This window comes from Lycium ferocissimum, chromosome 7 (assembly GCF_029784015.1).
Source record: "Lycium ferocissimum isolate CSIRO_LF1 chromosome 7, AGI_CSIRO_Lferr_CH_V1, whole genome shotgun sequence".
NCBI classification, from domain to species: Eukaryota; Viridiplantae; Streptophyta; class Magnoliopsida; order Solanales; family Solanaceae; genus Lycium; species Lycium ferocissimum.
Genome location: NC_081348.1, coordinates 51,650,689 through 51,662,845, shown reverse-complemented (window position 1 = coordinate 51,662,845; position 12,157 = coordinate 51,650,689). Strand labels below are relative to the sequence as shown.

Here is a 12,157-nt window from a genome sequence, read left to right as displayed (position 1 = left end):
AGTTGGGGAATTAATAAATGACGTGGACCAATTAGCTCGCGCGTGTCTAATACTACCCGTACCCCCTCAACCGGTGCGGGCCACTTAGGGGGAAGATAATTAAATCGTAAGTTGTTAAGAGGGTAAATAAATAGAAGTTAAGTTTAGTTTCGAGCGAGTTTTAAATGCCAAGTTCAGGGGTTAAATGATGTCTTTTTCTCTATAAGAAAACCAATCTTACTAATTATTTATCCATTCCCTTTTCGATAATTGACTCTAAAACTCCTTAAACCTCAATACCCCCAACCCCCAAACCCCCATCACCTGAAAAAACTCTTCCCTGCGATTCCTCCATCGTTCCCCAATCAAAAACCCACAAAACCCTTTTCTTTGAAGCACCTAAAACACCATTATCTCAGTTAAAGTAAGTTATTTCATAGCCATGGATTTTCAAGTAGTAGTTTTAGCAGGTGGCTTCTCAAAAAGCCTTGTCCCTCTTGTTTCTAAGGTACCCTTTATTTCCTTAGGTTCTTTTTTTTTTTTTTGCCAATTATTTTTCACTTTATTCCCTTACCCATTTTTGCTTATGATTTTATAAGTTATTTTCCATGAAAATTTGAAGTAAATCGCCAATAAAAGAAGAAATTTTTTGATGTATGGGCAAAAGAAATTTGCAAGGTACCCTTTATTTTCTTTAGTTTTTTTTTTTTTTTTTTTACACTTTAAGGCCTTACCCATTGTTGCTTATGCTTTTATAAGTTATTTTCCATGAAAATTTGATGTAAATAGTGAATAAAAGAAAGAAAAGTTTGATGTATGTGGGAAAGAAATTTGCAGGATGTGCCACAAGCTTTGCTTCCAGTGGCGAACCGGCCAGTGTTGTCTTATGTGTTGGAGCATTTTGAGGAAAACAATCTCAAGGATTTTATTGTTGTGAGTTTTTTTTTTTTTTTTTTTTTCTGTTTTTTCTTTTTTTGTGTTAATTATGGAAATTAGGGTTAGTTTATTGAATTGTGTGTTTGGTTGTGGTAATTTTATCAGGTTGTTGAAGGGGAAAGTGCAGCTCTTCTTGTTGGAGGTTGGATATCAAATGCTTATGTTGATCGATTACATGTTGAGGTAATTCTTGGATCACGGTTTTGAGAAATATTAATCGTGAATGAGAATACGAGGTGAAACTGTCAAGGAAAATTTACGACGAGGGAAATAAAAGCTTATGTAAAAGTTTGTATTAGAGACTTTAGTGTAATTGTTTCAGCTGTCAGTGTTATTAAACTAAGTGAGATTTGGCATATTGAGATTGCAGACATGATAGGTGATTCACATATGTATTGTTTGTTCTACTAAATGTGATTAGTAGAGAAATAGTAGTAAGATGGTTAGAATAGACTGGATACTTTTTGGTTTGCGAGCTATTACACAGGAGCTGGGTTCACCCTGTGCGCACCCGAAGGGTAGCGGCTGCAGGTTCCCCTGTCATTAAAAAAAATAAAAATAGACTGGATACTTTTTGTTTCAGCACTTCAATTGTTTCATGCTGCAAGCATATTCGTGCATTAAGTGAGATTTTGGGACTTTGTAATTTACTTTGGAAAGTGTCGTATTAAAATGAAATAGACTTAGAAGATTCATATAGCAGACCAAACTAATTTGTAATTACGGCATAGTTGATGGATTAATTGATATATAGTGGTACTCTCCGTAGCAAAGTAGGTAGGGAAAACTGTGAAGCATGTAACATAGAGATCAGCAGGAAAGGATTTTATAGGAAAGAGATATTTTATAGTTTGTGGATGTGAAGTAGGGACAAATACAACAAACGTTAAGTGGAGAAGGATAGAGGGGCGGGTCCATCATCCATCGAGTTTCAAACTGCGTGCCAATATGCCCTTGTGGATTTCTCTGTTACAAGGAGGAGAGAAATGGACATACAAAAATAAGAGAACAAGAAGTTCTTTGGTCATATTCACACTTAACAACAAAGAGAAGGGTTTTGGTAAATGAGAAAATTCATGCTTGAGTGAACTGTGGTTGCTTCGCAAGTCTGCCAACTGTACTCTCCAGACACAGTATACTGCTTTTGGTAGATTGTTGACTTATAGGCTATAGGGAAGGAGGAAACCACCTTTGCGCATATCAGATATAACCAAATATACCAAGTTACTGCCAGGCTAGTAAATAATGTAACATTTAACCTACAGCAAGCAGTGTATTATGCTTCTGGACAATGGAGAACAGAGGTAAACTTTTGAAACCAATGTGGATGTTACCTGCAAAATGGCCCTGAACTAAAGCTTGTACCACATGTGGGTGAAATAAGGAATTATTGATTGTAGCTTAAAGAACCAACTGTTCATAGCTTACTGTCTCTTTGATAAGATAGTAAGAATCGAATCCCTCTCTTAAGCAAATTCCTTTTGATTCTGCTCATATGTGCTTGGGCCTCTCTAATTATCACTTAAGGGAAAAACAGATATGCCAGGATATGAAATTTCTTTACCTCTTGCATAAAGAACTGACCCTTATGGTCCAGCCCTTCCCCGGACCCCGCGCATAGCGGGAGTTTAGTGCACCGGGCTGCCCTTTTTTGAATAAAGAACTGATACTGACAATCAATGAGGAGAATGGGACGAGTGAATGCTAAAAAGTATATGGTTCGTACAATTACATCTTTATATACCCTTCATTTGTCTCTTGCTAAAAAGTGAAAAAGGATAATAACTTTCATGGAAGGGAACTATATGAAGTTCATATATATAACGTTTATATTGCAGTGGTCCTCACTTCCTCCAAGAATCTTTATATGAATGCTAAAAAGACATGATCAAATTTTGTTAAATTTTCTTATTGCATTTGCTGGAGTGTGAAAATCTATTCGATGGGATACTGGTTACCTTCCAAAGTAAGCTACAGTTGTTTCGAAGATGTGTATTCGCAGGTCCTACAATTTCCCGCAAGACCCGTGCACTTCTTGTTCGCGAACTTACTAAGTTTTTTTTCCGCCAGACCTAATATTTTCTTTATTAGTTTGCTCTTCTTAAAGTTAGAGCTGTTTGTTGCATTCGAAATATATTTATAGTGGGCCCTTTTGACTATTTTAAACAGGATAAGTCTATTAGTTTAACGATTAAAAAATTCACATGACATATCTACTGCTCATCCTTATACTTATTTGCCCATGTTAACTTACTGTGGATTTTTTGAAAAAAAAAAAAAAAAAAACTTACTGTGGTTGTTGATATAAAGGTGCTTATTTTGTTGTTACCTTGTCTTCAGGTTGCAGCAGTCCCCGAGGATGTCGGGACAGCTGGAGCTCTTAGGGCCATTGATCACCACCTGACTGCAAAAGACATTTTGGTTGATATTCTAATCATTAGAGCTTTTCAACAAAGGAAGCATGCTTCAATGAGCTAATTAGTTATGATTTCTTATGCAGGTTGTGAGTGGTGATCTTATTTCTGATATTCCTCCTGGGGCAGTAGCAGCTGCTCATAGACGGCATGATGCTGCAGTGACTGCAATGCTTTGTTCTACTCCTATCAGTGGCCCATCAGAGTCAGGTTCCTCTGGTGGAAAGGACAAAGCCAAGAAACCGGCACGCCATAACATTATAGGACTGGACCCCACTAAACAATTTCTGTTGCATGTAGCTGCTGGTGAGACCCCTGCATATGCTTTTACATCCTTCATGCATCAGTTGGTGTTATTCCCTTATTAGGCATCTTTGATATCCTCTAGGAGCTGAAGTTGAGAAAGATATTCGTGTCCAGAAGAGCATTCTCCGAGCTGTAGGCCAGGTAAATGATGCCAATCTGCACGACACTAATAGCTAATGAAATCACTAAGATAGGAGTTTTCTGTCTGATACCTTTTTCTTCTACTCTTGCCTGATTCCTGTATACTTGAGAAATGAATGGGAAAAGGGAGGGGAAATAAGTGAAGGATTGATAGATTTGCTTGATGATTTGGTATTCTTCTTCTCCTCGCGATCTATGATTCAGCTTGGCTATGAATGGCTAGTTATATTTTGGAATTTTCCCTTCTTTATATGATCTATTTTCTTTCATTTCTTCTATATCCAATGCCTTAGTTTTAAGTTCTTTTTAAAAATTACTCCCCTTGTCCCAATTTATGAAGGGGAGCCTTAGCGTAACTAGTAAAGTTGCTGCCATGTGACCAGGAGGCCACGGGTTCGAGGTATGGAAACAGCCTCTTGCAGAAATGCAAGGTAAGGCTGCGTACAATAGACTCTTGTGGTCTGGCCCTTCTCCGGACCCCGCGCATAGCGGGAGCTTAGTGCACCGGGCTGCCCCGCCCTTTTTTCCCCTTGTCCCAATTTATGTGACACTATTTCCTTTTTAGTCAGTCCCTAAAGAATGATACCTTTATGTATTTAGTAATGATTTAACTTTAAACTTCCCATTTTACCTTTAATGAGATGATTTATAACCATATAAAGATCTATGGCTTATTTGGACCTCAAGTTTCGAAAGTCTTCCTTTCATTCTTGTGCTCAGTCGAACACCTTCACATAAATTGGACAGCGGGAGTATTAACTTTTGCTTGTTTAACCAACATGAGATACTGGACTTGCTGCTCCCTGCAAGAACCTTTCCTGTTTTTCTTTTTTCACATAAAAATGTATTAGATCATTAAAATAGTGCATGCGTGCAGATACATCCAAATATGCAGGCTCCTATGCTATTTGTGGTGGAGTTTTCCCTCTCCATCTTATCCTTTTTCTTTAATTTGCAGATGGAGATTCGTGCTGATCTAATGGATGCTCATATGTATGCCTTCAAGAGGTTCGATATGTTTCTTTTCATTTTCGAGTGGTTTTTAGTCAATAGTGTTATCCATTATGCTACTATTTTCTCTAAATGGGTTTGTTCATGGTTGTTCCTGTAGAACCGTTTTGCAAGAGGTTCTGAATAAGAAAGAAAATTTTCTGAGCTTGAGGCGTGAAGTGTTGCCTTATCTTGTGAGGAGCCAGCTAGTAAGTCTCTTACAATGCATGTTTTTTTCTGCCACGTGTTAACTTTGTTTACTTACCATCCATGATTCTCCACAAGTTGATGATGTTAAATTGTATTAGAGATCTGAATTATCACAAAATGGAGGGCTAGCAGAAGAAAATGGGAATTCTAAGGATGTCGATAGTAAAGTTATGCTGTCACAACTGCTGACCAATGCTTCTACACAAAGTTTTCATGAACTATACGCTTTGGGTCCTGATGGTTCTGCTCTGTCTCCAAGAAAGACTCATAAGTGCTGTGTATATATTGCCAGCAAGAACAATTACTGTGTACGCTTAAACTCTATTCAGGCCTTCAGTGACATAAATCGAGATGTGAGATTTACTGTTTAGCCTTGTATTTTTGCTTATATCTACAGCATATGTGTTTGCATGTCTGCTTATGAGCTGGTTTCCTTTCTCTATGATTTAGGTCATAGGTGATGCAAGTCATCTGTCGGGCTATTCTTTCTCTCCTCAGAACAACATCATTCATCCTACAGCCGAGCTTGGTTCAAAAACTACAGTGAGTTGCAATATTTCTTGCGGTTACATATGCAGATATTATGTTGTTGCGCATGTTGTGTCATCTTTGTTTATATTTTCTTGCTAAGTGCCAAATAAAGTAGTTCATATAGCATCATATCCTTTCTGCTGGGTTTTAATTTTTCTTGTTGAATCTTGTTTTTCTATGCGTAATGTGAGAATTTTGTGCAAATTGGATCTTGGTTTTCATGACTGAGGTATTAATCTGATTAGGTTGGACCACATTGTATGCTAGGAGAAGGTTCACAAATGGGCGACAAATGCAGTGTGAAAAAGTCTGTCATTGGACGACATTGTCGGATTGGGTCAAATGTGAAGGTACAATTCATTCTTTACCTTTAATAGAAAGGGAAACAGTTAGTACTTACATTCCATTCACACAAGAATGACACAACCTCAGAAAATCCAGCTGCCACATACATCGTCTAGCTGGTTATTAAGTTACTTGCTTCCTTCTGGCTTGTCCTTGCAGGTTGTCAACTCAGTCATAATGGACCATGTTACTATTGGAGATGGTTGCTCGATCCAAGGTTCTGTTATTTGCAGTAATGTACAGCTCCAAGAACGTGTTGTACTGAAAGATTGCCAGGTATCCTGCTTCTCCTTTTCACGTATGTATATTTTTTTTTGTAATAATAATACAAACAATATTATTAGTGTTAGTATTATTATTGTTGTTATTAATGAAGGGGAACTTTGGAGCAATGTTAAAGTTGTCCGTGTGACCTATATACGTCCCTTTGGGGTGGACCCTGCCTGAACCTGGGCAGCTTGGTGCACCGAGCTACCCTTTATTGTTGTTGATAATATGGCTACTACGTATCATTTTAGAATATTGTGGGTGGATGCGAGCGTAGTGGGTGGAGAGAGGGTTACTGTCTTTCTTTTCTTTCATGTTCTAAGTGTACTCCATTTTTGCACGTTTGACACAGGTTGGAGCAGGTTATGTGGTGTCTGCAGGCAGTGAACATAAAGGAGAATCCTTGGCAAAGAAAGAGAAACAGTAAAATAAAATAAAAATTATCGGTAGCTTACAGTGTGATAAACGCGACACTGATCGCCATACGACTTTTGTTGCTCTGGCCAGCCAATGATACGCCCATCCAACGAACTCCTTGGCTACGTAACAGAGCAAAGTCAATTTTGTTTGGCATTCTTGTTTTGGCTGAAGATTTTTTTACGTTTTTGAGTTTTGTTGTTAGGGTGAATCTGTTGTAGAATTACGTATTTGATAATCAAAATTCGACATACTCCATTTGATAAAAAAAAAGTGACTACTGTTTATTTCTTCAGAGGCTTCAATGATTATCAAAATCTTGCTTTCGCAAATTTTTTGAAAAATATTCGTTTCGCCCCACTTTATGGAGAAAGTGTTTACAAGGCGAGCATCAACAACAATAACAACATTGTAAAGAGTCTACCTATATTCTTTTCTGTCATAATAGTTTGAATAACCGCTAAGGATTGTGGTGAAATAGATAGAATTCTCAGAGGTCCGGGGTTCGAGCTCTAGAAATGAAAATAATTTTTATACGGAGCGCTTCCCCCTTTGATGAAGTATAAATCCGAATTAGTCGGAGCTCAAAATGAATATGGGAAACCAAACAAAAAAATAACAGTTTTAAATAGTGTACGACCAGGGTAACAAGTAAACGAAGCCATAGAATAGTTTAAATGGTGTACAACCAGGCCAACAAAGTAAACGAAGCCATCTACTATGTAGATTGACTCCACTTCCCATATACATAGATGAAAAGAGTTTAGAATCAGCAGATTTTTCATAGCTTTGCAAATTCAATTGCTTGCTTGCCCTCATGTCCTTTACTGAAGAAATAATTGAAATAATCTGAATAAATAACTTGCTTATACAATGGCTTCTCTCCATCTTCTAGTACTTGTGTCAAAGGACCAAAAACTGCGTCAGGTGCTGGATTCACAAATATTGGTACTGACACTCTGTTTCTACTGTCATTCACAATCACCCGATGCTCAACGCTCTTGTACCTATCGTTGCTCATGATCTGAAGGACATCTCTGATATTGATCACCAGAGCCCCTTTGACTGGTGGCACGTGAATCCAGCCATCACCTTTAGGTTCTCGCACGTAAAGGCCACCAACATCATCCTGTAGGAGCATAGTGATTGAAGAAACATCAGCATGACGGCCAGCACCAGCAGTGAGCTCAGGACTCGGGCAGACCGGGTAGTGAATGAGGTTAACGATCAGCGTGCCCATTACAACAGACTTCGTCGGTTCATCAAGACGATTCACGTTTAGTCTCCGGAGTAGCACCTCAAGAAGCTTTACTATAACAGGTTTAGCCCACTTCATGTACTCCAAAACCTGATCTCTGTAGAAGTAAAAATGAAATTAGTCCAAAATGGTCTAGATCGATACTGATAGAATGGCCAAGCTATTTAAATTCATTTGTTGTTTTGTTTATACTTCTCTCTCCAAATGTGATAATAGTCCTCTCAACATTCTAAGCAGACAAATACTTCTTACATGAATTCGGATAAGAATTTCCGAAGGTTAAGCTACACTATGACCTCGAAGCATTAACAAGAATATTTCTAGTAGAACATCTTTCACAATACCTGGAAAGATGATTCACTCATGGACCAAGGGATACATCATTCGACTCATTCACATGCAGATCATAAATGTTTGGAATCCATATTATGCAAGGAGACATTGCTTTTGCTAATTCGAATTAAAGGTGATATAAAAATCGGTCTATTTAAAGCATCATAGTTAGCCAGTTCATACCATCCATACATAGTGCTCTGCTTTCTAAGATTTTAGTTCTTATGTGTTTCAACAGTAACATATTCTTTCACTAAGATCCAAAATATGGAAGAAACAAACGTTTCCACGACTCTACCACGCAGCTCCTCTTCCTGTCATTTTGCCATTCCATTTGGAATATTGCACCAGTTGTGGATTTACTAGAGATCTTTGCTGGGATCTAATAGCTTACTACCACTGACACAAACACACAAGGATAAGATTATCTAGTGAAGGAATAAGTGCACTGCGTTAGACGTTCTTTTGTCTTCAAAGAACGACTAAAGGTTGTGTGATAGTACTAATCAACCCCAGAAGCTAGCTCGTGAGGTGAGGATTAAATTACCACAGCTCCAATGTGAGACTCTAATGAAACATCAGGTAACAAAGTTCAGATCAACAAGCTTATTCCAAATAAAGAAAACCAGAAATATAAACAAACAAAGCCAGCACTTGATGTATTTAACATTAAGGGGTCGTTTGGTTCGGGGACAAGTTATCCCAGAATTAATTATTGCGGGATTAATTATCTCGGGATTGTCATCCCACAATCCAACCAAATGTGGGATAAACTCATCTCAAATTTAATATTAATTATCCTTTATCCCTTGTGCCAAATGAGCTATTATCTTACTTGGAAACAGCAGGCCAAAAATCACTGCTCTCATCATCAGAATCATATATATGAAAAAGGTAATCTTTCCACTCCAAAACCTTCTCAGCAAAAGGACTAAAACTGGTCTTCAGTTGCACAGTATGAGTTGGTGAATTTTCCTTCAAATACTTCCTTCTTTCTTCAACAGGCAACTCAAAAAACTTGTGCCCAGCTTCAATTACATTTTCAAGAACTTCAACTGGGATTCCATGATTAACAATTTGAAAGAAACCCCATTTCTCAGCTGCATCACAAATTGATTTTGCAACTTTTGGGTCATTGAAATTTGAGAAATCAATAATGGGTATGGATTCTGAGGACACTATTTGGGAAATATCTAGTCTTTCTTGGTGGGGTTGAATGAATTTTTGAGGAACAATTTTTAGGCCAATTTGGGAAAGACCCTTTACACCATTTCCTTTGTTTACTAGAAAATCAATGAGATCTGATGATTTTGGAAATTCTGCAATTGACATTTTTTTTGAAGTGAAAAATCAATGTGATATGCTGATTGCAAAAGGTTGAGGAGGATATTGAATTGAGCCTCAAAGTGAGAAAATAGCTATCTAGTTTGAGTATCTTCTTTTTGTTTCCGGTACTCGCTTTGGGGCCGAAGGCGAATCCATTTCAAACCCGAGTACTCGCTTTGGGGCCGAAGGCAAATCCATTTCAAACCCGAGACCTCTAGCTGATGATGTACTTACTCTCCACCACGATATTTGATAGTGATAGTGTCATTTAAGTAGGCCAGTTCTGGAGCTGAAGGCGAATCCATTTCAAAACCGAGATCTCTAGTTGATGATGGGGGTACTTATTGTCCACCACAATCTTTGATAGTGATGGTGTCATTTAAGTAGCCCGGCTTTGGGCCGAAGGCGAATTCATTTTAAACCTGAGACCTTTAGTTGATGATGGAGGTACTTACAGTCCACCACGATATTTGATAGTGATAGTGTCATTTAAGTAGGGGTTTTTCCTCAACCTATATCCAATACCATTTTGTGGGCAAAGGCGAATCCATTCTAAACTCGAGACCTCTTATTGATGATGGAAGTACTAACTACCCATCACGATCATTGGTGGTGATAGTGTCATTTATGTTGGCATTTTTCCTCATTCTGTATCTGATATCGGCTTTGGGACCGAAGATAGAATCCATTCCAAACCCGGAACCTCAGGTTGATGATAGAGTTACTTATAATCCACTACGATCTTTGGTGGTCACAATGTCATTTAAGTTGGCGTTCTCCCCAGTGGCAGAGCCAGGATTTCCGTCGAGGGGATTCAAAATATAAAAAAGTAAACACACGAAGAAGCCTAAGAAGGTTTAACATCTACTATATAGACATAAAAAATAATTTTAACCTTGTAAAAATAGTATTTTTTTCCGCCAAAGGGGTTTAGATGAACACCCTCAGCCCTATGTGGCTCCGCCGCTGGTTCTCCCTCACATTATATTCGTTCCCTACTTTGGGACCACAGAAAAATTCATCTCAAATTTAAAACTTCTAGTTAGTGATTGAGGCCTTATTTGATTTATTAAGACGTATCAATATGAATGCATGTCTGAATTATTAAGATGTTATCTCTAGATATGAACACGAATATCAAGGAGGTTTGTTTTTCAACATTTTAATGTACATAATTTATTTATTTGTAAACATAATAAATATACATTTCAAATAAGAAAGTACTTAAATATTAGAAAAAAAAAATATAGATTTAATAATATAAAATCCGCGTTTGATAAGTATCCAAAATGCTTATAAGCCGAACGCACTAAAGTTGGTCATCCCCAACTTAGTAGGCGTTTGGACATGCGGTTTGAAACTACAGATGAAAACGTTTGGACATACATTTAAATCATGGTTTGAAACCCCAAATCATCCAAAAAGGCATGATTTGGGGTTTCAAACCATGATTTCAAAAATTTTAAATATAAAACTTGACTCATAAGTTTATATTTTATTAAAAAAGACCCATAAGTCGGTAAATATTTTTAACAATTACTTCCACCAAGCATTTACCAACCTCATTAACTTCCACTAACCTTTATTTATGTCTATCATGTGGGGAGGATTATATTAAAGAGTAGTTACATTACTATTCATGTTAAATTTTTATTTCTATTGAACTAAAGTTTGATCAATTGATGTTGTATTTTTTAGAAAGGCCTTCTAGTAGCATATTAATTTTGTTATGAACTATGACTTGCTCATTGTTGACACCCAATTTTGCCCCTCCTCTATTCTAATTGATAAATCAATAGCTTATTTTTACCTTTATTTTATTATAATTTCTACTACTATATTAATAGTTTTAAGTATTAATACGTCGTACATCGCTACTTACTTATTATATATAAGATATAACTTAGGTAACATTTTACTCTATTATCGCTTCGTTTATATTTTATGTACTAATGATTAGATTACTATATTAACGCTAAATTATGAAATCTATTATTATTATTATTATTATTATATTATTATTATTATTATTATTATTATTATTATTATTATTATTATTATTATTATTATTATTATTATTATTATTATTATTATTATTATTACTACGTAATATATTTGATCTTATTTAGAAGCCAAAAGAAATACAAGGAAAAGGATATTTCCGTCCCAAAATTCGGACCGGCCCGTTTCATCGGCTTAACCGACTTCACCCAAATCATCATCCACTACCCAATTTACACAGATCGGCCCACCAATTTACCCCACCCGATTGGCCCAATCGTTTATTTCCCTAAACCTTGGTCTTAGTATATCCCGCCTTTTTTGCATAATTGGAAAATTTGAAATAATTGTAATTTATGAGAAAGGAGATATTTGAATTTTTTAGCAAGTGTGTGGCAATTACGGAGACTTGAATGTAAAAACACGGAGAAGGCTAAGGGCAAGGTGGAATTTTGGAAATTTGTTTCGGAAAATTTTGAAATAAGCATTGAAACTTTGGTAGAATAAATGAAAAATAATTGGGCCCAATAATTATAAAAGGGGGTGGTAATGAAGTGCCAAGCCCATGGGAATTCTAATTAATTTCCCCATGTGGTTAATTCATATAAAAGGGGCTTGGCTCAAGCCCCAAAAAAACAAAAAGAAATCAAGAAAAAAAAAAAAAAGGGGAAAACACCCAAGGAGAAAAAAAAAGAAGAGAAAG

At 36.8% G+C, this 12,157-nt stretch overlaps 2 protein-coding genes across 3 annotated transcripts; one reads left to right on the top strand and one right to left on the bottom strand.

The window, feature by feature from the left end:
* The first annotated feature begins 206 nt into the window (after positions 1-206).
* On the top strand, positions 207-6,827 carry LOC132065600 (uncharacterized). Of its 2 annotated transcripts, XM_059459059.1 has the most exons (13): positions 207-487; positions 817-912; positions 1,021-1,098; positions 3,256-3,336; positions 3,416-3,635; positions 3,718-3,776; positions 4,735-4,784; positions 4,888-4,975; positions 5,075-5,329; positions 5,427-5,519; positions 5,753-5,857; positions 6,012-6,128; positions 6,472-6,827. In XM_059459059.1, exons 1-13 carry the CDS (start codon positions 422-424, stop codon positions 6,544-6,546), a joined length of 1,383 nt encoding a protein of 460 aa, XP_059315042.1. In that variant the 5' UTR covers positions 207-421; the 3' UTR covers positions 6,547-6,827. The 2 variants fall into 2 exon arrangements, with proteins under 2 accessions (XP_059315042.1, XP_059315043.1); XM_059459060.1 differs by lacking the exon at positions 6,472-6,827 and having other exon boundaries at positions 5,775-5,857.
* A 354-nt stretch (positions 6,828-7,181) lies between these two features.
* LOC132065601 (bi-functional coumaroyl CoA and feruloyl CoA ortho-hydroxylase F6H2-2-1-like) lies at positions 7,182-9,848 on the bottom strand. The gene is made up of 2 exons (XM_059459063.1): positions 8,963-9,848; positions 7,182-7,891 (listed from the first exon to the last, which is right to left on the bottom strand). Exons 1-2 carry the CDS (start codon positions 9,457-9,459, stop codon positions 7,318-7,320), a joined length of 1,071 nt encoding a protein of 356 aa, XP_059315046.1. The 5' UTR covers positions 9,460-9,848; the 3' UTR covers positions 7,182-7,317.
* Positions 9,849-12,157: the final 2,309 nt, after the last annotated feature.

What these genes read in the sequence shown, in the direction of transcription:
- LOC132065600 (XM_059459059.1), top strand. Translation starts at nt 422, where the DNA reads ATGGATTTTCAAGTAGTAGTTTTAGCAGGTGGCTTCTCAAAAAGCCTT. An exon ending in ATCTCAAGGATTTTATTGTT is followed by an intron (nt 913 to 1,020) that starts GTGAGTTTTTTT and finishes TAATTTTATCAG; the next exon opens with GTTGTTGAAGGGGAAAGTGC. An exon ending in CATATGTATGCCTTCAAGAG is followed by an intron (nt 4,785 to 4,887) that starts GTTCGATATGTT and finishes TTGTTCCTGTAG; the next exon opens with AACCGTTTTGCAAGAGGTTC.
- LOC132065601 (XM_059459063.1), bottom strand. Translation starts at nt 9,459, where the DNA reads ATGTCAATTGCAGAATTTCCAAAATCATCAGATCTCATTGATTTTCTA. An exon ending in TTTTGGCCTGCTGTTTCCAA is followed by an intron (nt 7,892 to 8,962) that starts GTAAGATAATAG and finishes TTACTTCTACAG; the next exon opens with AGATCAGGTTTTGGAGTACA.